At 37.0% G+C, this 27,622-nt stretch overlaps 5 protein-coding genes and 1 non-coding gene across 7 annotated transcripts; 3 read left to right on the plus strand and 3 right to left on the minus strand.

The window, feature by feature from the left end:
- Positions 1-678: 678 nt before the first annotated feature.
- Positions 679-4,713, minus strand: LOC110684825. Of its 2 annotated transcripts, none has more exons than XM_021861257.1 (2): positions 4,383-4,713; positions 679-4,060 (listed from the first exon to the last, which is right to left on the minus strand). In XM_021861257.1, the coding sequence occupies exon 2, from the start codon at positions 1,379-1,381 to the stop codon at positions 686-688; it is 696 nt and encodes a 231-aa protein (XP_021716949.1). In that variant the 5' UTR covers positions 1,382-4,060; positions 4,383-4,713; the 3' UTR covers positions 679-685. The 2 variants fall into 2 exon arrangements, with proteins under 2 accessions (XP_021716949.1, XP_021716948.1); XM_021861256.1 differs by having other exon boundaries at positions 679-4,075.
- A 2,251-nt stretch (positions 4,714-6,964) lies between these two features.
- Positions 6,965-7,037, plus strand: TRNAF-GAA. Its single transcript has one exon. It is a non-coding gene; the product is annotated as a tRNA-Phe (tRNA).
- A 135-nt stretch (positions 7,038-7,172) lies between these two features.
- On the minus strand, positions 7,173-9,388 carry LOC110684777 (non-specific lipid transfer protein GPI-anchored 2-like). Its single transcript, XM_021861208.1, has 2 exons — positions 8,808-9,388; positions 7,173-7,459 (listed from the first exon to the last, which is right to left on the minus strand). The coding sequence occupies exons 1-2, from the start codon at positions 9,136-9,138 to the stop codon at positions 7,335-7,337; spliced, it is 456 nt and encodes a 151-aa protein (XP_021716900.1). The 5' UTR covers positions 9,139-9,388; the 3' UTR covers positions 7,173-7,334.
- Positions 9,389-10,626: 1,238 nt separating this feature from the next.
- On the plus strand, positions 10,627-12,304 carry LOC110684826 (non-specific lipid-transfer protein-like protein At5g64080). Its single transcript, XM_021861258.1, has 4 exons — positions 10,627-11,098; positions 11,582-11,611; positions 11,749-11,808; positions 11,909-12,304. The coding sequence occupies exons 1-4, from the start codon at positions 10,768-10,770 to the stop codon at positions 12,139-12,141; spliced, it is 654 nt and encodes a 217-aa protein (XP_021716950.1). The 5' UTR covers positions 10,627-10,767; the 3' UTR covers positions 12,142-12,304.
- Positions 12,305-12,644: 340 nt separating this feature from the next.
- On the plus strand, positions 12,645-13,635 carry LOC110684827. The gene is made up of 2 exons (XM_021861259.1): positions 12,645-13,035; positions 13,128-13,635. Exons 1-2 carry the CDS (start codon positions 12,723-12,725, stop codon positions 13,442-13,444), a joined length of 630 nt encoding a protein of 209 aa, XP_021716951.1. The 5' UTR covers positions 12,645-12,722; the 3' UTR covers positions 13,445-13,635.
- Positions 13,636-20,798: 7,163 nt separating this feature from the next.
- LOC110684901 lies at positions 20,799-22,002 on the minus strand. Its single transcript, XM_021861339.1, has 3 exons — positions 21,580-22,002; positions 21,357-21,514; positions 20,799-21,159 (listed from the first exon to the last, which is right to left on the minus strand). The coding sequence occupies exons 1-3, from the start codon at positions 22,000-22,002 to the stop codon at positions 20,799-20,801; spliced, it is 942 nt and encodes a 313-aa protein (XP_021717031.1).
- Between the last annotated feature and the right edge of the window lie 5,620 nt (positions 22,003-27,622).

The raw sequence follows: 27,622 nt of genomic DNA on the forward strand, positions 1-27,622 counted from the left end.
GATTTTTGGCATGCCCAGACTATGATGTTGAGACCAACAGAAGGGGCTGCAAGTTTTTTAAGTGGATTGATGAAGAAGATTAGACTGGGTGGCAGAGGGATGTCATCTTAGGGCTACTTGAAGACAAAAGAATATTGTCTAATGAAGTTAAAGAGCTAAAGATGAGGATTAATGAAGCAAACACATATGCAAGGATAAAGATGACCTCAAAATGTGTTATGTTGAAAATGAAAAAAATCACGGATTTCTTTATTGTTGAAATTGCTACATGTTTAGTTGCTTGGTATGTTATTAGGTAGCAGGACAAATAAATGTAATCTTATTAACTAATGCTGGAATGTAAGAGTTGTTATGATTATTATTAATAAAAGAAATCAGGTTACCTTATTTGCTCTGTTCTCTAACCTGAACTTGCTTTGCCCTAACTAAGTCTTGCAATGCTTGTGTTGATATTGTTTGTGAAGATTGAGATGCTGCTTTTGGTTGTGTTTGTGACAGAGGATACTCCTGAGAGAAGGAATATATGGTCTGCTCTCCTACATAATCAGGGTAAAATGCAGCTCCTCTTGAAGGTCTTGGCATTGGTTGAGTAATTAGCTGAAATCAGTGACCAAAAAATTATATAAGTAAAGTAATGACCATAAAATTATAGCAATTTAAGGCAAGAACAAATACTTACAGTTGCTTATCTTTGATAACCATTAGGGTAGGTGTATACACCCACACCTCTGTTGTGCATTGGGACTGCAGGAGTAGGGTCATTTGGGGTTGCAGTAGTGGTGTTAGGACCACTGGGGCTTTCCCTTAGTGCATTCTTACATGTTGTTTTGTTGTGGCCAGGAACCCAACACAAGCTACATGTTATTTTGAATCCTATCTTCCTTAGCTTCCCATTGTCAGTAACCTCACCAGCTGAAGGCCTTCTCTTTGTTTTAGGTTTGTTATGCACCTTTTTCAACTCAGGAGCAATAACACTGTACTCAGCAGTAGGCCATTCTTGTGGACCATTTAGTGGCTCAAGTAGGTGATCATAAGCCTTTGCATATGTGTGTTTTCTGAAATAATCATTCACATATCTTTGGTTAGTCCAATTATTCCAGATGGCCACCACAGTATGTTTGCATGGTATTCCACTAACTTGCCATGCATTATAGGAACATGTTCTGTCCACCAAATTGACAACATATTTTGTTTGAGTTGCCCCATCCCTCACTCCATAGCAAAGTCCACCATCCCAAAATGCATTCCAACCCTTGGCCCATATTTTATGCTTCTCTAGTTGCTGCTGGATTCTAGGACATAAAGTGAGATCCCTCTCTTTGATCATGTCCTTTTTCTTGTGCAATTTGTCCATTAGGCTCTCCCTGATGTCTTTTAACATGCTGATAATAAGCTTATGTCTCTATTTAAGTATGTATGCATTAAAAACTTCACTCATGTTATTGTCTACACTGTCACAACATGACATAGGTGTGTAGAAAGCCCTGCACTATATTTTATAATTTCTCTTCAACAAATTCTCTGCAGCATCATTAGATAGCTCCCTCATGACTTGTAATTTTCTAGAAAATCATTTTCAGTTGTTGACTTGGCAATTATCCAAAGTTGCTTTCTAAACTCTAAGCTACCCCCAAACACCCCCCTAAAGTTACAGTAGACATGTCTTGCACATGCTTTGCTCTCAGCCTGTGGAAACACCTCTGCAATTGGAACAACCAACCCCTTTTGCTGATCTGACATGAATGTATACCCTGCTCCTTCATCTGTTCCCAAGTCAGCAACAAGTAGGTATAGGAACCAACTCCGACTATCAGTGCTCTCAACACCTACTACAGCCAATGCTAAGGGGAACATTTGGTTGTTCCCATCCCTACCAACTGCAACCAATAATGGCCCCCATAAGGACCCTTCAAAAAGCACTCATCCAATGATATAAAAGGCCTGCATCCACCTAAAAAACCTTTCCTCAAAGCCTCAAAACAAATGTATATCCTATCAAAAACACTCCCATTTAACTTGATCTTGACTGCATTTCCCCTGTTGCTTCTTAATATCTCTGCTGCATACCTAGGAAGCAATGCATACTGCTCCTTGTACTCACCCACAATAAGAGATTGCCCTCTTCTCCTAGCCCTATGAGCCAAGTACCTACTGATCCTAATGCCCTAGGCTAACCAAATTGTCTCCATAAGATCATGTAGCCTCATATAAGGGTTGACTTTGAACTGAGTGTTGTATTGATTTGCGATCCAAGTGGCTGACATTTTTTTTACCTTGCATGATCTGCCATAGGTATGCTCACTAACATGTGATTTCACAAAGAATTTTGTTTTATTATTATCCCATGAAGCCCATATTCTCCATGGATACCCTTTGTCCTTATGTTCACAAACTGCTCCTATCCTCATCTTATCATTCTTAAAAAATGAAAAGTTTCTACCTTGTTCAATCGACAGATTCCTAACATCTTGTTTGAAAATGGATTGGTTCTCAAAGTTCTAACCAGGATTAAATAAGAGCGTTTTCTCACTATTAATGGTCCTCCTATGTCCCTTATCATACTTATTGCTTGGTGGAGCAACTAAATAACCAAAGTCATTGTCATCATCATCTTCAATAGGTCTATCTAGCTCGTCAAACCCCTCAAAGTCACTCCTTATTTCACCCAACCCCTTATCTGCAGCTACCCTCCTTAACATCTGTAACTCATCCTCATAAGAAATCACATTCTCCTTGTCTTTGGCTAATTCACACCTTGCTTGCACAACCTCTTCATCATTACATCAGTCCCTTCAGTGTCATAGTCTATATCAGCTTTGTCATGCCTAGGAATATGGTCATGTGCATCCACTTTTACTCCTTCATTTACTGTCTCAACAGGCTCATATTCTTCCACATTCTCTCTTGTCACTAAAATCATAAAAGAACCCCTTTCCTTATATTCTGAAATAAAAACCTGCTAGGTTCCTCATGCTCTGTATATATATGAAAGAGCTTGTACTATAGAAGTAAAGTCAAGAATGAATCACATATATTTTTCTCAAAACCAAGGTACCTAATCCCAGAGTTAAAATCCTTCCTAGGATCCAAGAAATGGACCTTATTAACAATGTCATTGTACCCTAAACCATTATTAAATTCTTCACATACATAGCATCCACAGTTTCAGGAATGTCCTCAAACACATTTATTTTTCCCCCTAGGTAAAATGAATCACAACTAATTTGCCATTCAGCACCATGGTGTCAACCAAACAAGGTTTTAGTTCCATAATCTGGCAATCATAAAGGATGGACAGTGTTTAACTTTGATAACAAGGCCAAAATCAACTAACTCACCAAAGATTGAATGAACTAATAACATACATGAACATCATCATCATCATATACCAAACATGTATTAATAACTAAATTCAAAATAGATTAAGGAAGACCAATATAAACAGAATAATAACATTCATATTCATTCATATAATCCATAAACTTGTTCATTACAAAAGATCATCATCCTACATTAGGCTTCATTGAATTACATACATTTCCATCAACCTACATTATTAAATGAAGCCTAATCAAACTAAGTTAGATTACATTGTCATAGCAATGGCATACCCACAAAAAAAAAAAAAAAAAAAAAAACATCTTGAATGTCACATTCACCCAACCTACATACATTCTAAGCTATGACAATGGCAAAAGTAAACCTAGACCACCCATAACCAACCTAAAAACCTACTACCACCTACCACCACATATACAACCCACCCCCTAATCTTCCTTGAATAGAAGTGGAAAGCCGTCGAAGTACACAGTCATGTCCTTCTCAATCCACGCAAAGAAGTCCCTCCCAAAATTATAGAGAATGTCATAAAGAGCCCAGACCCTGAGTTCATTCCTATTGTGCACACGGTATGGCAGGTAGGGAGCAATGTGCCTAAGAATCCACCACAGATGCCACTTCCAGCAAATCATCTCGACACTTGGCTGGTCCTCCCAATTGAGTTTGGGGAACACATGCATCACCAGGATATCCTGGGTTCCCATCAGTGGGTGAGCGTCGTCTAAAGCATCCATAACTAGGTTATTAGGTGAACACATCTATTAGAATGGTCATTTTTATTAATCACATTAAAAAAACAAAGCATACAAAACCCTAGTCTTTTCGATTATAAGTGTCAAACCCTAACTCCACAAAAATCACACAAAACAACAACAAATTACATGCGATTGCAGAGAATAACATAGTGAAGCATAATTTAAGTAGATCAACACAAAAAATTTCATATTTTTCAACAATTTCATGAAACCCTTACTCGTTTTCGTTCAACAAAACAGGGTATGATTCAAATTCGAAAATCAAAATGAAATTGGGGATGAACTTACCTTCAACAGATGTTAAAGACTCAATTTTAGCTTTCTTTTGCGCTGATGACTCTCCGAATTCCCACCCAAACATCAATGGAGCTCGATTTTTTGGTTTTGTGTTTGAGATGAAAATGACCCTTGGAGTCTTCTAGAGTATATAAACAAAATTTCATCCCGCTAAATGATCAGTTTGCATAGGGAATAGAAATCGAAACGCTGCGTTTAGATTAAGATGATTTTAATTGGGCCATGTGGCTTCTTCAAGTCCCTAAAATTTACTTCATCATGTCATTTGCCAGCTCAGCTATAAAGATTCTTTTTTAAATACATTTTCTGGCAAAAATATAAAATAAAAAATTGCTAACTCATAGTCCCTAAACTTTTGCTGACTAGGCAAGGTCCCTCAACTTTTGGCTGACAAACACCAAACAAGGTGGCTGAGGGACTAAAAGTGCACAAAATAGTTAAGAGGGACTAAAAGTGTACAAATACAAAAGATTAGGGACTGTATTTTACATTTACTCAAGTATATAGCATTATGTCCTCAATATTAGGGTTGGCTTGTTTTCAAGTTTAATTGTCACATGTTAATTAGGTATTGGATACGGGGATTATACAGGTCAATGTTATTCTGACCTTGTAGTTTCGATTTTGCATTGGTCGAATACTTAAAAAGTTTTATGTACACCCGGGTGTTAATCGGTTTAATTATTTTGGTTTTTTATTCAAAAAGTTTGTATCCAAGCGGTTGGTTCTCCTATTGAATCAAGTTGCTACTTGGTAGCTTGCAGTTTCCTGGGTTGTGTCAAAAGGTGAGAACAATATATTGTTTATAATCAATAAAAATGAGAATAAGAAATTCAACATCACACTGTTACGATTTATAAGTACAACACTTTTTTTTAATCAATAACTATATACTAAAAGCAAAACCATAAATGACATATGTCATCTCCTGATTAAAAATTTTCCCGCCCATTTTACTTTCCGTTTTTACACAGATTTTTAAGAAAATTATTTTATAATAATCTAAAATATCTTTCTTCCAATTAAAATTCTTAACATTAATAATTCTCTATATAAACCCAACTAATATACTTTTACATATACGTAGTATTTTATATTAGGTATTTTTTTTGTACAAAATAAACGTATATTAGGTAAATATTATTAAACAATACTACTCTGTATCATCTTAGTTTTCGATAATACTATTAACTTTTTTTTTCCTTCCAATTTTGTTACTTTTGCAATAATGTTTAATTAAATTAAAAATAAAATCATTTTGTTAACATACACACACATATATACACTTATTTTCTACTCTTAAAAGTCGTATCAATAATAACGCAGCACGAGCCGAGTACTATCCTTAGAATTTTTTTTTTAAAATAAAAACTCATAGACCCCCTTTTATTTTAATTTTTTTTTTTTTAAAAAAAAAAAAAAAAAAAAAAACAAGTCTAAGTGTCACTAGCCTTGACTTTGGTATTCTTTCAAAAAAAAAAAAAATTGACATTGGTATAGCTTGGTTAAAATTAAAGTTAAACTTCCTCTATTCTTTTTTACTTGACCCGCTTTGACTTTTACACTATTCACCACCCTTCCTTTGACCGTCTTTTGTGAATTATATGTAACGAAAAACATATCTCGTGTGGGATCTTTTTAAATTCGTCTCAATAAGTAATATTATAATATATAACTTTTATGATTTTTATTTATGGAGAATTAAAGTTATTGATCGTTAAAGTTTTCCATTGCCAAGCATGATAAAAGAAACAGGTCAAGTAAAAAAGAACGGAAGAAGTATTTATTTTTTGCATTAGTATTATGAGTATAATTTTTTATAAAATTCAATACAATAACTCTTTATAAAATTTAATAACAACCGTGCATTGTACGGGACTTAAACTAGTTTAAGGTTAAATGTAGAAATAATGTTTTTCCAAAAAAAAGAGAAAAAAATAAAAAAAAACAACACTTAGAAATAAATGCATACAAACTTTTACGGGGGACAATTAATTTTCCATAGTACTTCGTTGTACGCACCAATAATTTTTTTTTTTTTTTCTTGAAAGGCTCTAAGAGCATAAATTAGTATTAAAAATCAGCCAACATCAAGCTCAGCAAGGGAGACGACCCCTTGCGGAAAGTTATCAACATATAATTGCTCAAAACCATCAGGTGGGTATTGTCTCGCCATAAGGTAAGCAACACAGTTTCCCACCCTTTTAATATGAACACAATCAAAGCTATCAAACTCCCTACTCATAGAACGGATATCATCAATAACAAGATCCAACAGAGCCATGCCTTCCTTTGACGATCTGATCAGATTAGTCACTATAAGGACATCAGATTCCAACTCCACCCTTCCATACCCAAGCTCACGCGCAACCTGCAAACCTATCCTTGCTGCCATGGCTTCTAACACTTTAACAGGAGGCTTCCCCGCAAGTCGTTGCACCAATAAACTATGGAAACTAAAGTTATCGTTTTCTACGAAAGAACCCATTAATTTTCCATTGTACTCCTAGTCCGTACCAATAATAATGGAAACAAAAATTATATAATAATTCTAAAGTATTTCAATAACAATTGCGGGGATAGCTCAGTTGGGAGAGCGTCAGACTGAAGATCTGAAGGTCGCGTGTTCGATCCACGCTCACCGCATTTTTGCATGCCTTTTTATTAAGGTTTTTCCAACCATATTGCACAGTGAAACTAAATTCGTACTTTGATTCAAATAGAGTTTACAAATAATAACTTGTATTAAAAAAATTGTATAAACTTTATAATGTTCTTTGTAGTTACAAGTTACAACGAGGCTAGCGAGCCAAAACAAAATGAAACAATACTATATATAAACAGGTAAGATGATCAAAATGTGACAAATTAAAGTATACAAAGTATAAGGAATTTCCAGTAAAATCTAAAATGTGACAAAGTCATATTGTATGTTGTATGTACTTAAAAATGCAGTGTATATGATCCTACTATTGTGAAGAAGATAGCAAGCGTCAATGGTATCTTTAGTATGAATCCTCCAGAGTATGCACCATTGCCACTATCACCCATATCTTGAGAGCCCAATCCTGCAAATAATTTATAAACTTTATTTGTGTTTTTTATAATATTATAACCAAGTGTTAATTACATCTACAGATAAACGAAAGGATGTTTTAATTGATCTTGTGGAATTACATACTTGTAACACATATATACCCTGGCCTTAGCTACGGACCTATGGGTTTATGTACTACTCTACTCCAAATATTGAAACGTTTGAGGCCCTAAAAATAGGCTCGAATAGAAAACTATTTTCTCCATTTTTAATTTTTCTGGGCATTTTTTTTAGGAGTTGATTAGTGTAGGTAAACGAGCGACTATATCAACACAATTTTATCACCAAACTTGCATAATTTTTTATTACTTTGTCTATTTACATTACCTGATCTATTCCTCAAAGTGCATGCCATGAAGATGTGCGCAATAAAAGAAAACGAAGGAAGTATAACAAACAATATTAGCTTTAGAGACGTTTCCCCTAAACCAAGGCACACATGTGTCTCCTAAACTCCAAGGCTCCAACTCCCTAAGGCATCCCAATGGTGGATCATTAATTAATCGGATCGTTTGTAAGGGGCATACAGATTGAAGACATACATTACTAATTACTTGTACTTATTATCATCACTTAACTAATATTATTATTACCTTTATTTTAATTTCTTGAATATGGTTTAAATTAAAGATGTGGATTAATTAGAGTGACACATAAAATGATACTCGATCTTATGAGGTAAGTCAATAGACAAAAAAAAAATAAAAAAATTACAGACACAAACTTTGTAGGTGATACTAGATAGCAGTCATAGCACGCATGCATCTCCTCACATAGAATTTCATATTTACATGCAAGCAAAGGAGAAGTTGAGGTGACCAAACTTGTTGTTCATTATAGTGATTACTTACACATTTGAATTGTTCAATTAAATCGAAACACAAATGCAATAGCACTTAGGTCCCGAACTCAAATAAATTTTTGAAAATTTTATAGTGATTAATTCGATTGAAATATAACTATCATAATATTCTAATCAATTAAACTTTTTTTTTTATATAGGAATTGGACTTTTTTTTAATTCAAGTAATAAAGTGTATATATATATATATATAGGTATAAAATAGTATCATCAACATTTTTTTTTATACATCAAAATTTTTATTTTATAAATTCTCAACATATATATATTTTTTTGTTGAATTAAAATATTTAAATTTAAACTTTTATTGTACAGATTAAAAGACTAATTGTGTCCATATTATAATGTGAAAAAGTACGCCCATTATAATATTTTATCATTAAAATAATGTATACAAAATCACGCAGGTAAAAATACAAGTTCATTAATAATTTGTTAATAAAAGAGTAGTACTTACCATCACATTGACTCCTAGATTGAGTTTGCATATTACAAGCACTAGGAAGAGCACTAGCGAGTGTCCGATCAAGGAAACCTTCTAGCAATTCTCCACCAACTCCATTAAGCACGTTACAAAGACACACTGGAGCCGTTTGAAGCATATTAGCAAGCTCCGAGCAACAAGAAGAAGACGGTGTGGACGAATTTCGGACACTAAAGCTCAAACAAGGAGTTAAGGACGTTAACGCCGCAGGGCAACTAGGTTGAGCACTAACCCCTGCCCAAAACATCGATATGATCAACATAATAATAACCATAGTTGTCATCCCCATGTTTCTCAAAGCCATTTTAGTTTTGATATACAAACCTTATTTCGTTTTTTGCAATTTTTTTTTGAAGTATCAAATATAAGAAGTGCATGTTATGTAGTTTTGGGCACGTACTAGGTGAACAAAGTAGGGGTTAATTTTGACTAGCAAGAACAAAAGATTAGAGAGCAGTTAACAACTTCAAAGAAAATTTTACACTTTTGGGTCTTTTTCAGGGGTAGTCCATCCATCTAAATTTGTGGTTTAAAATTGTCGTGTTTTGATTATATGAATTTAATTAATTGTACAACTTTTGTCATATGTACAGTGCAATACTTCGTTTACAAGTATTATTTTTATCATAATATTTTATCACAGTATGGTAGCCGTTATAATACACCTGGCGAAGGATTAGCTGAATGATCATGAGATTCAGGTTACCTAACACAAAACTAATACCATAAGATAAGATTTTGTTCAGGAAATTTTGGCATGGTTGAGTGTAATTTTTGGACACTATTAATTTTCAAATATTAACAACAATAATAACCTTGAAGGTAACAAAAATAATAGTATCATTTAACCAGTGTTATATTCCCTTCATTTTTTTATGCTCTACTCCATAATTGTTTACTATAAGTACGTAGTTTTTGAAAATAGTTGAGTATTTATAGGTGTAATGTAATATTATAAATCTATTAATAATAAAAATTGTACTCATATTCCGTGTAGTGAAAGGGTATAGAGGTGGGTTTGGTAATATTTTAATTTTATTTTAGAGAAGGATAGAGCGGACTTTTATTAAATAAGTTCAATTTTTGCCAAAGCTAAAATAAACAATGCTTTGCAGAAAAGAACTAATTCAAACATACTTCGTGTATATATTAGACTCCCACCTTGCCACCAGATGAGAGACCGTATTACAGGTCCTTCTACCATGCTTTTGTTCCAATTAAAAGTTTCATTTACCTATAAGACCTCAACTAAGCAACTTGATTCTATAGGATATAGTTTCTTAAGATTGAAGTGCAACATTCTTTATTATTGTATCTTTATTGTACGATTCATCTTAATAAATACTTACAAAATATAAACATTTTACAGAGTAATAATTAGAGACATAACAGCACTTATTTTGATATGCAATACAATCCTTTGAATACGACACAAACTTAAACATCCAAAAGAAAAGTTTGCCAAGTATTTTGACCTTTGTTTATCTTTGCTTTCTTTAAACTCTTCTTTTGCTGACTAATTCAATAGTTTAGGTTACTTTTAAAACCAAAAACAGTTATAAGTGTTCCAATTGATAATAACTGTGACTTAAGCTAATAACCAATCATTAAAATTAGTATTATCCTAAGTCAGATGGCTAACCCCAAAAACAGGCCAAACCCACCTAACCTTAGGCCTATTTTAGTATTTATAAATTAGTTAAAAGTAGTTGAGCTCCTAACCCACTTTAAAACTACCAAATATTCCATCTTTCAACTATTATTACCTCAAAATTGTCTATAAATTGTTGCAAAACAATCCTTCTCAAATCACCAATTACACATTCAATTATATTTCATTACTAACTTTAGAGAAAAAAACACTCATTAATCAACAATTTTACTCTTGTTATTTAAACCAAGCACCAAAGTCTGCAAGAAAATTACAATCCTCATGGAAATGATGAAAGGTGTCATAGTATTAGCAGTTTCTTTGATGGTGCTAGATTTAGGAGCTTATGCACAAGTTCCTACTTCCCCTTGCACATCCTCGATGCTTTCGAGCTTTACTCCTTGCGTAAACTACCTTACCAACAGCAGTGGCACCGGATCTTCACCAACAGCCGATTGCTGCAACTCATTAAGGAATCTTATGAGCAATGGCACTGACTGTATTTGCCAAATTGTGACCGGGGGTGTTCCCTTCCGTCTTCCTATCAATCGTACCACGGCTATTTCCCTCCCTAGGGCCTGCAATCAACCTGGTGTTCCACTTCAGTGCAAAGGTGAAATCATATAACCTCCTCTGCTCTATAGTAACTGTCATGTTCTAATTATGGTAAATTTATCACTCTTTGAATTGCCGTCCTTAAATAATAAGCCACTTTCTAAATTTAGTAACATAAACTTCAAACTACTTTATATTATCTGTAATGATACCATTGAATAAAATACAAAAGATTGACCACACTGATAAGGTGGATATAATACTAATGGTATCCTAATTAATATAATTTCTTACAACCATGTATGATCTATGTGGTGTGAAGTAACATTTAAAAATATGATTTATAATTAGTAAATCATATATACAACTTTGTGTCAATATATACTTTGTATTTCATACTGTAACTTATTAATCAAAGCTAGCAAACTTTGACTAAATTCAGAACTAAAAAGAAAGGACTGTTTCAAGTCATATTATCAATTTTATTTTTTTTCCCTATCTTTTGCTTGATACTAAAGTTGCATTGTTCCTCTGATTTCAGCTTCTCCTGGTGCTCCAGTTCCTGCTCCAGGTACATTTATATGCTTTCCTTTATATTTTCCGATGATACAACCTCATTATCAAATCAAATTGATCAGAATTACATTGTATTAGTATCTGTTCTTGACATAGTGTTATTAATTTGCTAATTTTTCTTCATACTTGCAGGTCCGGTTGCCTTCGGCCCATCTGCCTCCCCTACATCATCCATCTCCCCTAGTCCCGTCGGTTAGTAACTTTAATCATGAAATTTTTTTGAAATCCATTACATGAGAAAATTTTATGAAAGTATTAAGACTAATTCTGATGTTATTTAACTATGCAACAGGTACAGTTCCTACATCTGATACACCAGCACTAGCTCCAGTTTCAGACGCGAATCCAACTTTGACTCCACCATCTACAGTAGAAGGTGGTTCTCTGCCACCAACATCGACAAGTACAGGAACGGGGTCTGGTTCTTCTCTCAATCCTTCGGATTCAGCTGCAATGCCTTCTCTGAGCATTTCACCTGCTGTCCTGCTTTCAGCAGTTGCTGTCATGATGATGAAGTACTTCTAGACCATTTCTACTGTTATGTAATATATGGATGAGGATTATTCTTTTGAGAGTTGTGATTATTTGTTTCGGGTGTGTTTCATTTTCTTGTATTGTAAGGTTGATTGTTTATCTGGAAATATTTATGTACATGTTTTGTTAAATAAAATTTTATTTTGTGTCCTTATACTGTGTAGAGTTTGATATCGAAATTTTTTTAATGATCTTGATGAAGAAAATTTACACATATTTTAGGTGTGATCAGAATGCACATGAATGTTTATCAGTTCATAACCTAGTTTTCTTCCCTATTGCTCATACAGTTAATGCTTTGATTGTGGGATAAGTCATTCATCTAAGCATCCCTCATAGTTGGTACCCTTCACATTTACATGACTTCGTTCACCATTCGTGTGACTCGTCCTAAATTACTGATCTGCCCCATCATTTCAATGAAACAATGAAAATGAGCATAACAAATTGATACAGAAAAGGGCAAAAATGGAATCATGAAAACAGAATGAGGAAGTACAAACTGTCCTCCAAAAGCTCTAAGCACATATATAGTTTAGACTGATGAACACTAAGAAACTGCTGAAAACATAATGGTTTTGAGAGTCATGATGCGCGTAAAATTAGCTCTAGTAATAACCTTACTCTTGTGTGTTTTACCTCTTGGGATAGAATCTCAAAGCCTGGGTTGCTCGCTGCAAGGCCTACAACTTGATAAGTGCCTCAACCAAGAGGGACAGTATGTTTTCTTAGAGCCTTGTTGCAGAGCCCTTAACCAAGCTCTTCGAGTTGGGTTCCACTGTTTGTGCTCGGTTTTTATGACTGATGCTCCTCAATTAACCACCATTTTCTCTTTGTCCTTTTCAAGCTGCTACATTACTGTCCCTCCTTTCACCATGTGCCGAGGTAAAAACAGTCAAATCTCATATACATACTTTACATTTTCTTTTTTATCATAATCTTTGCTGAATGTGAATGACTTTCATTTATTGTTGAAGATTTAGGCACAATGCCAATATCTCTTCCAATTCCTCCTAACAGTTCAGCCAAGGATATTCAGACTGCCCAACAAACTCCCCTACTGCGACAATCTCCTCCTCCTCAGGCAATTGACGGTCAATTAGGCCTCAGTACCACAATTGCCAATTCTACTGCGGTGGAGCAGCAGTCGCATCTAACCAAAAATGTTACATCAACGCTACATGTAGTGGAGAATGGAAACAATGTACCTTCATCAGGTAGTAAAGAGGATCATATTTTCTGCTTCAACTGTTGGTTAATTATTATAGCTCTTTATGCCTTGGTTTTTATATAGCCTATATTTTCTATGTGGTATTTTTATACTTCTTATTGTAGATTTGTAGTCAGACCATGAGAAAGTCAATTGAGCATTGAAGGTTGCCTAAGAAGAGAATTTCTTTGATGAATTTGATGTTCATGTGACCAAGAAATTCGTCTTGGCGTCCGAGATTGAATTTAATACTAAGCCTAAAATTTTTAGCCGGAGTTATTTACGGTGGAAGTAAACGTTTTCCTACCTTTTACAAAGTATGAGAAAACACTTATAAATAGTGTGATAGACAATTTTGTCTCTAACATATTAGTTTACCTATATGTCCCTATTTATATAATTTATTTTTTTTGAAAGAAGAAAGGAACTCATATTATTAAATCAATCAAGCAATATCCATCTCAGCAAGGGTGCGAATACCTTGCGAGAATGGATCAAAATATACAATCTCCACCACATTGTGGGGGCACGACCTAGCCACATAATACGCCATAGTGTTCCCTCCCCTCTTAACATGACTAATATGAAAGAAATTAAAACAAGAAATAGAGCTAACGATTCTATCAGTAAACAAGTACATATGACTTTTCCCTTTAATCTTCTGAACTACTCCAAGAGCATTACTCTCAATCCAAATAGTCGTGTAGCCAAACGATGAGCAATCTCGATCCCAAAACACATAGCAGCAGCCTCTGCAATGCTTGGATCCCACCCACCTATGCGGCGTCGAGCTGCAGTTACAAGCAGAGTCCCACCTGAATCTTGCACCACCGCACCTAATCCCACATCCACTCCATTAAAAATAGCAGCATCAACATTGATTTTGATCACACCTTCGGGGGGTTTTTATCCACGATGCAGCAGAACATATCTCACTCCTAGCCACCTTTCCAAAAACTCAACCTGAATACAAATTATAATCATGGACATACCTCACGAACCCTGCAGCCAGCATTCTAGGATTATGCGACTCTTGCTCGTGAATGGACTTGTTCTTGCTAGTCCACGAAGCCCACGCCAACGCAGCAAAAGTAGATAATTCACGCTTTGTTAGTTTCCCAGCCATAGGTTGTAGGGATCGGAAGAGGTCACTACGACACTCACTAAATCACCGACTCAAGACAATCAACCAAATATCCAAACCAATCAACCCAACATATCACACAACAAGAATATGAAATATGGACAGCAATATTTCACTCACACGCATCAATAATAAGCGGAATAAAATGTAAGCAACACACACGAATTATGCGTGAAAAACCCCTTCGATGTGAAGGATAAAAACCACGGGACCTCTTGAGGAGTCCACCCTTAATATTCTCTTATTGATAATAAAATTGAGGGTAAAATGAACCCAATATAACTCACAACAATTCACAACCACCAACAACAATAAACAATAAGAGATTGAAAATTAGAGAGCAAAAAGGTAGAATTCACCAAAAAACGGCAGTTCTGTCCAAAGACAACTGTGACCAAATCATAGCTCAAACTGACGATCCAACCGTCCAAAATGAAGCCCTAGGTGTCAGAAACAAGCTGTCAAAATCTGAGGATGATCAAACGGTGCAATTTCCAGCGACGGACAAATTACAGAAGTCTGCCCTGAAAACTCCGAAAATGAAAACCTCACTTCTCTCTCTATTTTTGTGTGTGTGTTCTCAGCTACTAGCTGCCTCACTTGGTCACTTGTTTACCACAAGATTTTTCATGTAAAGCTTACAAGAGAAGCCACAACTTAAGTCCCTAAATTGGACTTAATTCAAGCTAGTAAAATGTAATAAAAATGGACCAAGTAAATGGACCAAAACAAAATATATTTTACTTCAATTGGGCTGGACCCATAACAATCTCCCCCTCCAGCCCAAAACGGGGAAGACGAACACACTTCAACTATCACTTGAAGCTCATTCCCGCAAGCTTCCTACAAACTTCTAGCTTGCTTCCGGGAACCATCTTAGTCAACATATCTGCACCATTCTTGTCGGTGTGGACTTTCTTCAGTTTCATTTTTTGATCTTCGATCACATCCCGCAACCAATGATATCTAACATCAATATGCTTGGTGCGGGCATGGTACATAGCATTTTTGCTCAAATCCATAGCACTTTGACCACCACAAAGTACTACATACTCACCTTGCTTCAAACCCAACTCTTGAAGAAACCTTTTCAACCAAAGCATTTCCTTACCTGCTTCCACAGCTGCTATATATTCTGCCTCAATAGTCAACAAAGTCACACACTTTTGTAACTTGGATTGCCATGATATGGCTCCTCCTGAAAATGTGAACACATAACCTAAGGTAGACTTTCTACTATCGAGATCACCAGCCATGTCTGCATCTGTATACCCTTCAAGAACAGAATTTACACCTCCATAACACAAACAAAGTTTAGAGGCTACGCAAGTACCTAAAGATCCACTTCACTGCATCCCAGTGAACCTTACCCGGATTGGATAAGTATCTACTCACAACTCCAACAGAATGTGCAATATCTAGTCTAGTACAAACCATAGCATACATCAAAGAACCAACAGCAGAAGAATATGGAATAGAAGACATACTTGCTTTTTCTCCTTCTCTGTTGTAGGACAAGCTCTCTTACTTAGCTTAAAATGAGAAGCTAATGGTGTACTAACCGGCTTGGCATGCTTCATATTGAACCTTTCAAGAACCCGTTCAATATACTTTTCCTGTGATAGCCACAACTTTCCAGTCTTCCTATCACGAGCAATCTCCATGCCTAAGATTTGCTTTGCTGGACCCAAGTCTTTCATGTCAAATGAACTGGACAAATTTTTCTTCAAATTGCTAATCATCTCTTAATCTTGCCCAACTATCAGCATATCATCTACATACAACAGAAGGATAATGAATTTGCCACCAGGGAACCTCTTAAAGTACACACAAGGATCTGCAGAAGTCCGCTTATAACCATTACTTGTCATAAACGAATCAAATTTTCAGTACCATTGCCTTGGTGCCTGTTTAAGCCCATAAAGACTCTTCTTCAACTTGCAAACAAGATTTTCTTTCCCCTTTTCTTCAAAACCCTCAGGTTGCTCCATGTAGATTTCTTCATGCAAGTCACCATGTAAAAAACCAGTTTTAACATCAAGCTGCTCCAACTAAAGATCAAGACTTGCAGCTAATCCTAGCACAGTTCTAATAGAAGTCATTTTGACAACAGGAGAGAAGATCTCATCAAAGTCAATGCCCTTTTTCTGGTTGTATCCCTTTACCACCAATCTAGCTTTGCGCTTCACTATCTTCTCACCATCTTTCTTGTTCTTGAAAATCCACCTGTTTTTCAAGAATTTCTTACCCTTGGGAGGCTTCACCAACTCATAAGTTTCATTCTTTTGTAAGGACTCCATTTCTTCCTTCATTGCATTGAGCCACAGATCTTTCTCTTCAAGAGACAACACTTCTTGATAATTTTCTGCCTCTCCGTCCTCGGTGAGTAGAATGAACTCTGAGCTTGGATACTTAGTTAAAGGCCTGCGTTCTCTAGTTGACCTTCTAACCTGCGTATCCTCAACATGAGCGGTAGGTTGCTCCCCCTGCTCATGAACCTCTTCATCATGTACTTCTTCCTCATCTGATGAAGACTCATCACGATCAACACCATCATCCTCATGAACACCATCATCATCATGAACTGGTACATCACCATCAGGTTGTACCTCACCAACATCTTCATGATTCTCCTCAACATTCTCATTTGCTGGCTGATTTACAGAAGGTGTAGGAGAAGAAAAATCATCAGTAGTATCAAAAGACAATTCTGAAGTAGAAGTATACCTTGTACTCAGAAGATCTGCACCCTTCTCATGCTCAAAGAATACTACATCTCTGCTTCTCACGACCTTCTTTTTTTTCAGGATCATATAGTCTGAAACCATACTCTTCATCACCATAGCCAACAAAAACACATGGGTTAGTCTTGGAATCAAGCTTCAATCTCTGATCTTTCGGCACTTCCATGAATGCCTTGCATCCAAAGACTCTCAAGTGTGAATATGAAGGATCACACCCCTTCCATGCTCTATCAGGAATGTCAAAACCAAGAGGAAATGATGGAGAACGGTTGATCAAATACACGGCACACTGAACTGCTTCAGCCCAGAATATTTTAGGAAGATTAGACATTCTAAGCATACATCTCACTTTCTTCACAATGGTTATGTTCATCCTTTCTGCAACTCCATTGTGTTGTGGTGTACCGGGCTCTGTCTTCTCATGTCTTATGCCATGCTGTGAGCAATAATACTTGAACTCTTTCGAAGTATGCTCACCACCATTATCAGTTTGAAGACGCTTCACCTTTCTTTCTGTCTCCCTTTCTACCATGGAATGAAATTTCTAGAAGACCTCGAACACTTGGCTTTTTGTCATCAACATATACACCCAAGTTCTTCGAGTAGCATCATCGATGAAAGTGACAAAATATCTATTGCCACCAAGAGATTCAACTTCAATGGGACCACAAACATCGGAGTGTACTAACTCCAACTTGGTTTGCTTTCTAGTAGACTTCCTGGAGAAGGAAGCTCTATGCTGCTTTTCTGCCAAACAATGATCACAAGGGTCAAGAGAAACAATTTTATCAACAGGAATCAATGTTTTACCTGCTAAAAGTTTTAATCCCTTGTCACTCATATGTCCCAATCTTCGATGCCACAAATTTGGAGAGTTCTTCTCTTCCACTGCATTAAGCTCACCAGAACATACACTCAAATATGTCTTGTACAAAGAGCAACACAACTCACCCCGTGCAACTGTCATCGAACCCTTAGACAGCTTCCACTTACCATCACCAAAAGTATGTCGGAAACCCTCTAAATCAAGAACATCAGCAGACAACAAATTAAGGCGTAGATCAGGAATATGGCGCACATTCTTCAATGTAAGCATGCACCCAACACTTGTCTTCACACGAATATCACCTAACCCAACAATGCTTGCTGAGCTCTGATTTCCCATCTTCACACTACCAAAGTCACCAGACTTGTAGTTCATGAAATACTCTCTCCTGGGAACACAATGGTATGAAGCACCTGTATCTACTAACCACTCTGTGTCTAACCATCAACATGATGACACTCACTAGTTGCACATATCAAAGTGACCTCATCATCACTTTTAGAAGCAATCGCTGCAGTATTTTTATCATCTCCCTCCTTTTGTGAATTGTCATTCTTTTGTCTTTGTTCCCTTTTGAAGCGGAAACAATAATTCTTGATATGACCAAGTTTCTTGCAATAGTTGCATGTAGTCACATTTCTCCCATCACTGGATTTGGACCTATTCCTTGAGTTATCATGGCCTTTGGGACCCCTACTCTTGTCTCTTCCTCTGTTCTCAACAACAAGAGCATGTGAATTATCAACTCCCATCTCCTTTCTTCTGATTTCTTCATTAAACATGCTATCTTTGATCACATCCAAAGATAACACACCATCCGGAGCAGAGTTACTAATAGTCACAACCAAGGTCTCCCAACTATCTGGCAAAGAACTCAACAAGAACAAAGCTTGCAACTCATCATCAAGAACAACTTTCATAGTAGTCAACTTATTAATAATATCTTGAAAGTCATTAAGATGCTCAGAAACAGACTTTCCACTTTTCAATTTCAAATTAACAAGTCTTTTAATCAATGAAGCTTTATTATGAGCGGTCTTCCTTTCATAAAGACCTTCCAACTTCTTCCACAATTCATAAGGGTCGGACTCTTGTGACACATGGTTGAATATGCTAATATCAACCCATTGCCTAATCGTCCCCAAAGTCTTCCTTTTCAACTTTTCCCAATCTTTAACTTCCATTTTATTCGGTTTAGATGGTTTGGAAACACTACCATCTGGATTAGTGACAGATTCAATTGGGTCAAAAAAATCCTTGCAATATAACAAGTCTTCCATCATAGGTCTCCAAATTGAATAATTAGTTGATGTCAATTTAACCATCGAGCTACTACTACTCGACTCCATAATGTGATTATATTAACCACGGCTCTGATACCAAGTTGTAGGGATCGGAAGAGGTCACTACGACACTCACTAAATCACCAACTCAAGACAATCAACCAAATATCCAAACCAATCATTCCAACATATCACACAACAAGAATATGAAATATGGACAACAATATTTCACTCACAAGCATCAATAATAAGCGGAATAAAATGTAAGCAACACACACGAATTATACGTGGAAAACCCCTTCGATGTGAAGGATAAAAACCACGGGACCTCTTAAGGAGTCCACCCTTAACATTCTCTTATTGATAATAAAATTGAGGGTAAAATGAACCCAATATAGTTCACAACAATTCACAACCCACCAACAACAATAAACAATAAGAGATTGAAAATTAGAGAGCAAAAAGGTAGAATTCACCCAAAAACGGCAGTTCTATCCAAAGACGACTGTGACCAAACCAGAGCTCAAACTGACAATCCAACCGTCCAAAATGACGCCCTAGGTGTCAGAAACAAGCTGTCAAAATCTGAGGATGATCAAACGGTGCAATTTCCGGCAACGGACAAATTACAGAAGTTTGCCTGAAAACTCCGAAAATGAAAACCTCACTTCTCTCTCTATTTTTGTGTGTGTGTTCTCAGCTACTAGCTGCCTCACTTGGTCACTTGTTTACCACAAGATTTTCCATCTAAAGCTTACAAGAGAAGCCACAACTTAAGTCCCTAAATTGGACTTAATTCAAGCTAGTAAAATGTAATAAAAATGGACCAAGTAAATGGACCAAAACAAAATACATTTTACTTCAATTGGGCTGGACCCATAACATATGTTTCAAACAGAATATTTGTAAAGGAGCTCACATTCCAGATCAAGGTTGAGGCTGTGCATTTGAATACATTATGAAGTATTGTTTCCTCCTCACACCCGCAAATAGGACATACCCCACCCCTCGAATATGTCTACGCCTCATCACTTCATTATCACCAATTGCACCACTGAAAACTCTCCAAAGGAAGTGACAAAGTTTTGGTGGTCCATCAATGTTCCACACCAATTTCCAAAAATCCGCATCAACACTATTGGCAACATTTTTCACTCCAAGTATACCTAGCCAATAAGCAGATTTCACAGTAAACACAGCATCAGCAGTGGGTCTCCAATCAATACCTTCGGTCATGCACGAGAGGATAAATAAGAGGGAGGCTAGTCACAATTATAATGTCCTCAGCGTCAAGGTGTAACTCCAATGCATCAGGTTTCCAACACCCCGAGTCTTCATTAATTAATTCACACACCAATATGTCAAGATCATGTAATCTATTTGGTGATGGGGAAAAGTGTTCACAATTACTACGCAAAGGCAGCCATTTATCATCCCATACTCAAACATCTCGTCCATTTCCAACCCTCCAATGTAGCCCTTCAAGGAGCAGTGACTTAGCTCCCCAAAGCCAAGTATAACTTGGATCAAAGCCTCTCCTCGCCTCCAAAAAATCAGAGTGTTTAAAATATTTGGCTTTTAACACTCTGTGAAGGAGTGTATCCCCACATTGCATCAATCTCCACCCTTTTGCTAGTAGTGATTGATTGAAAACTGTAAGATTCCGGAACCCCATTCCCCCTTTTGATTTCGGAAGGCATAGAGTGTCCCAACTCTTCCAATGCATCTTGTTCTCACCACATTGCCCCACCAAAAAACGAGCAAAGATCGAAGGTATCTCATCAATGAGTCCATCGGGAGTTCTGAAAACACTCATAATGTATGTTGGGATAGCTTGAGCAACCGCTTTAATCAATACCTCTTTGCCCGGTTTTGAAAGAAGCTTCTCCTTCCAACCTTAAAGTTTCTTCCATATTCTCTCTTTAAGCCCAGCAAAATTAGCCTTCTTTGATCTGCCAATTATTGTAGGGAGTCTCAAATATTTTTCATGACGAACTACCTCCTTGACTCCAAGAGATTCACATATGCTTTTTCATCTATCCACTGTGACAATCTTACTAAATGTTGCCTCTGATTTGCTAAAATTAATTTTTTGCCCTGAAGCTCTTTCATAAATACGGAGAATCCGCAATTTTTTAACACTCCGTAGGATTTGCTCTAGCAAATAAAATACTATCATCAGCAAAAAATAGATGTGAAATCCGAGGAGCTCTGTGACATACCTTCGCACCATGAATAATGTTTTTCCTAGAAGCCTTCAAAAGTAGTCTTGAAAATGCATCCGCCACTAGAAGGAAGAGATATGGAGATATTGGGTCTCCTTGTCGAAGACCCCTATGCGACACCACCTTCCCAATAATCTCTCGATTGAGCTTGAAAGAGAAAGAAAAGCAAGAGAGGCAGCCCATGATTTTTTGTGTCCACTCATCGCAGAAGCCGAGTTTGTGCATCGCCTTTTCTAAAAATTCCCATTCAACTTGATCGTAGGCTTTCATCATATCTAACTTTAAAGCCACAGTATCGTCTTTCCCTTCACCTCTTCTCTTCATTGAATGGAACACCTCAAAAGCCACAAGTGCATTGTCAGTGATAAGTCGCCCCGGCACAAAAGCACTTTGTTCGGGAGAGGTAATCTGCTTAAGCATCGGCTTCAAACTGTTCGCAAGGGTTTTTGATAATGCCCCTATTTATATGATTTTAATTGTCTCTAAGCTTTATTTTTAATAATTTAACTCTTATGAATATTGAATAGTGGTTGGACAATTATATCCTCTAAAGTGTTTATTTACTTATTTGTTTTCATTAATGTTAATTACTTTTTTTTTTTTTTGAAAACTCTTAAAAATAGTGTATGAATATTTATGTCCCTAAAAATAGCGTTAGCCACCTTAGTCATTTTAAAATTCCAACATTTTGTCTTAAACTAATGTCAATATGCCAATAATGATCCTAAATTAAAGGTTCATGTCTTCATGACAAGATATTGAAAAAATAAAAGTGTTGAAATTAGACCGATAATTAAACCGACTTAAATCAATAATTAAACTAAATTGAATTGAAAACAAAATCACCTTTCAAAAAAAAAAATATTGAAAACAAAATGAAATGAAAATTAAAATATAAATCCAAAAAAACATAGTTTTACTCCGTACCATAAAACTCTTCTCATTACCATTTACGTGAATTTTCAATGCACGGGTCTAGCCATAAGCTCATAATATACACATAGAAGTTTCAAAAATATTGAAAATATAAATTGAGATTATTTCATCAACATGTTACTCATACATAATATCGTTTGATTTTTATATATTAATAAGAAAGTATATATCATATATAAATAATGTTGGTATCAAATTATTCTAATTATTCAACCATCAAGGTGTAGGTAGAGGTGTTAAAAACGGACTACTCGATCAACTTGATTTAAAACTGACGCAAATTCTTAGCTACACCCTTGTGTAGCTAAGCTTGTTGCATCAGCTTCATATATATGAACATATAGTACTTTAAATTTAAACATACGTTTTTTTTTTCTTTTAATTATATCTTAACTTTCTCTCTTTCTCTCTTCTCTTTTCTTACCTCTATTAATTTTCTCTCTCCTCTGTTTTCTTCTTATTTTGAAACTTTCTCTCTCCTTTATTATCTCTATAAAAATGAGCATGTAAATACCTCACTTTCCTTCAATCATTATTCTTCTTTGTCCTACTTCAAGCATTCTCCAATTCGTCACCATTTTAGCATTCTCCATCGTCATCATTTTTTATTTTATTTTTGGTTTTATAAATACGTGAATGTTATTAAATTTTTGGTTTTATCAATTTTTCATTTGTGATTCTTAATCTATCATATTATAGATCGATAATTATTTTCTCTTTGATGAACCTAGATAAGATTTAAGGTGGATATTTACATTTTAGAGTTAAAATAATTACAATCGAACTTATGTATAATTTCCGTAAAAAAAATGAACACGTAGTACTTTAAAAATGAACATATGGTACAAAATGAACTTTTAATACACTAAAAATGAACATTTAGTACAGAAAAAATAAACATATTTTAACGAATTATTTTATCTTTATTTTCGTTAATATATATAAAGAATTTGACATTATATGAATATATGAAAATCATGTTCATTTTAAATATACTAAATGTTCATAACTTTTTTTGACGTGTTCATTTTTTTAAATGTTCATTTTAAATAATAAATGTTTATTTTTTTTTAAAGTGTTCATTTTTATGAAATATTCATTTTATTAGGTATGCTCTAGGTATTCAATGATTGTATGATAAATGTTCATTTGTAATATACCAAATGTTCATGTTTTTTATACGTGTTCATTTTTTATTACTAAATGTTCATTTTTTTTAACGTGTTTGGAATTTTTTTTTTTTTTTTTACTTACTCAATGTTTCATTTTTAAGGCCGTTGTCTAGCAATTCAATGATTATATGATAATCATGTTCATTTTTAATTTACAATATGATCATATTTTTTTCACGTATTCACTTTTTAATACTAAATTTTCATTTTATTTACGTGTTCATTATTACTAAGTGTTCATTTTTTTTACATGTTCATATTTTTATACTACATGTTCATTTTATAGGTCGTGGTGCAGGTGCAGCTAAGACTTAGTGCATGCTTGGATTAGGGGAGATGTATTACTAGGGTAATAAAAGTCAAACTAAGCAAAATGAAAGTGAAAATAGTGAAGAACGAGATAGTGATGATGTGATTGTAAGGAAAATTATGTAGTGATGGTGTGGTATGAGGTGAATAAAGAGGAACTAATACTCTCATTTTGGGGGCAATAGTTGTTTCGGGGTTTTCTGTGTCCCTCGGGAGAGTTACAACACCAAGACTGAATTTCGGGCGCCTGTACCTACTAAACAACAGAGACTCCGGTTGGGTGGAGTTCCGCCTCCAACGATCAAGTTAGAACGTGTTTGAAAGACGTAAAAAGTGTGGAAAGAAAGGTGGGATCCTCTCGGATTCCGAGATCACGTATGTTCTCGGTGGTGAGAATTAATTATCTGCAATCATTGACTGCTCTAGTTTTTTTTTTTTTTGTGAATCCTGAATCCGTCCCCTAGGTGGAATACATCTTCCTTTATAGGGTCTTGGGATTCGTGCCTCCTTCCTTGGTTACGGAAACCTAGGAATGGTGGGCTGTCTAAGGAATTGGGCCTTGAAGGCCGTCTTTTTCTCAATGATTGGAGATGCCACGTGTCAGCTGAGGATTGGTTCATTTTGAACCTCTCATAGGGTGACACGTGTCACCATTTTATTGGGCCACGTGGCCTTAGGTATTTTTACCCAAAACATTTTCCCTTCACAGGTGTGACGTGGTGTGCCACGTGGCGCCTGTGACACTTGTCGTGCAGGCATTGGTGAACAGCTTTAACCGTTTACCTTCTAGAGAAATTACGGGGATGCCCCTTAAATTACCCTTCCTTAAATAGCTTTTTACCCTTCCCATTTTCGGACATTTCCAAAAATTAGAAAGAGAGTCAACCGTTTCTAGAAAGAGAAACTCTGACAACCGCTTGTGTATCTTCAGGTTAATTGTCCTTTTCAATCTAGGTACATCCGGTATAACGGCTGTGCTTTTGACAGGGGACTTTGTGAGAACCGTCTAGGTAGTTTGCAAACAATTCTCCTCTTTCAAGGGGATACATCCGGTTAGTTAACCGTCTGTGCACCCAACAAACGGAACTTCCCAAGACCGTCTGGGTACCTTTCCAGCAAATTCACTTGCTTTCCAAGTGGGTACATCCGGTGAACCGTCTAATTTCCGCCTGCTAGTTACAGCGGGTCAACGCTTGATTATATTTCAGCTCATCCTAGAGGTACCGTCTCTCCTCTTCTCAGCTCTTTCATAGTTTTTCCGTTTATGTACATTTCATTTCATAAATGGATTCCCCAACAGCACACACGGCACAACCTAGTTTAGTAGGCAGCCGGTCCCCTGGTACGGCTGAGTCTAAGACTTGGGTGCCGCCTCTGGGTGCTTGGATCACTCTTGTTCATCTCCAAATCCGACCATCTCCGTGTCTGTGCAGGACACTATGGCTCGGACTAGATGGACGGCTGTAGATCCATAGTATTAGGAAGAGAGCACAAAAGGTGTGCCGCCTGAGATAGAATAGGCTGAAGAGGCAAAAGGATCCCCTCCGGGTGCACCCAGCACTCCTAGTGACGGGATCCTTGAATCTGAGGGTGGAGACAGTGAAGATGTCGTCTCTGTGTCTGGCTCTAAGGAGGCGGATGAGGATGTCCTTGAGAGAAGCGGGGGTAAGTCCGCCTCTAGGTCTAGCTCTGAAGAGAGCATCAGCTCACTATCAGCGATTGAGGATAACGAAGTAGAGGAGAGCTTAAAATGAGGGGGATCCTTTTCGGATCCATGTTTCTGCTAGAGATAGGGCAAACATGGAAAAGAACCTGGAGGATTTTAAGACTAAACGTCCTCTTGGCGAGGGTTATGTCATCCGGGTGCCGCTTGAATTGGGTACCATTGCCTGGAAGGATGACTAGCCAAACGCCAAAAATTTCTTCGGCAACTATGAGGCAGCCTTCCTAGTCGGTCTTCGCTTCCCCCTTCATGATGCCATTAAGGCTATCCTACGAGGATATGGCCTAGGAGTGTGGAAGTTAACCGCAAATTGTTGGGTTAACATTCTAGGCAACATCGCCGCCTGTGAGATGCAAGGCCTCCATCCCGACTGGGAGGCTTTTGCCCACATGCACTATCTCGGCCGTAGCCCAGTCGGCTGGCGGGCGTGGTGCACCTTGATCACATACCCCAACTATTTAATGACCCTAGACAAACCGTGTAAATGGTCTGATTGGAAGAACTGGTTTTATCTGGCTTCTGCCCCCAAGCGGCAAGATAACTTTATATATCGTACTTACAACAAGAAGCCGGATCTATTGGGGCAGAAGTGCAAACTTCCACAGGTCCCGGATGAGGACTATGAAAAAATAATAGAGTTGGGGTTTTTTGAGCTTACAACCACCACTCTTTCATCCGGGGAGTTAATCATGTACCCAAGAACTGGGTACCCAAGCATGAATTTCAAAGAGATGAGGCGTTCTTGTCCGCCTGCGGTTTGAGCACTCGGTTGACGGACGTACGTTGAGCATGCATCCGGCAATATTATGCCGTCTTTAGTGTTTCTAACTTGTGATTTACTTTTGCCTGCTTGATAATCTAACAGTCGGTGATTTTGCAGAAATCGCCAGAAGAATGCTTCCAGAAAACAAAATGCCTGCTCGTCCTGCAGCAGACATCCGCAAAGAAAATGCGGAGTAAAAAAAAGTCGCTCTGGCGGTTAAAGGCTAAGTATAAACCGCCTGCCCCAGCTTCTTCCCCATTGTCTTATTCATGTATACGAACGGTTATGAACCGACTGTATGATTAGTGCCTGGTTTCGGTTGTATTATTAACCTCTGACTTGTTTTTTAGGATGGAGACAAGGGAGCTCCTAGATCCCTTTCCAAGCTTGTCAAGCGGAAGCCGGATGACGAGGTTACCAGCTCTACCAAATCCAGGAAGCTTTCATCAGCTCCTGGGCTTCCGCCTAGGAAGGGCCGTATAACCATTGGGGGAAAGAGTATCCGAAATGTCAGTCTGGGGATAGACCTCTCTTTCCAGCCGGGTGCCTCTAAGGTGCCGAAGGGTGGCCAGCCACCCAAAGTTGCAAGCGGTTTTGCAGCGACTGTAGGCGATTTGAGCCCACAACCTTATCCCCAAGGTACTGGCTTACCCTTCAACTCTCCCTTTAAACTGGGTTGGCCTATGCGGGTCAAATCACATTCACAACTACAATCAGAGGGATCTTCAGGCAGCCGGCAGTCTGTTGGTGGCGCTTATGTAGCTTTCTCACCATATCTACCTTGTGGTGCTGATCAATCCCCCCAGTGGCCGGATGTGCAGCAGTTCTCCAAAGCCATGGTGAGGGCTGTCCCAAATGAGGACAAGGAAGCCATCCCTGGGATACAGGCGTTTACGTTGACCGCATCCTCTCTCACCTGTCTGAGGTATAACAACTTTATTCTCGTTTTACCAAGTGTATTGTCGGTTGCTTTTCTAACACCGTTTACATGTATATAGACGATGCTATGAGTAGAGGGACTGAAAAAGCCGTATGCTCGAAAGCAGGAAGAGGTAAGGCGAGGCAAAGAGAGGCGTCTGAGTCTAGTGATGTAGCTCAATATTCAAAGTTAATACATGACCTTGAGAATAAAGCTGA

Source organism: Chenopodium quinoa, unplaced genomic scaffold (assembly GCF_001683475.1).
Source record: "Chenopodium quinoa cultivar QQ74 unplaced genomic scaffold, ASM168347v1, whole genome shotgun sequence".
Taxonomy (NCBI): domain Eukaryota; kingdom Viridiplantae; phylum Streptophyta; class Magnoliopsida; order Caryophyllales; family Amaranthaceae; genus Chenopodium; species Chenopodium quinoa.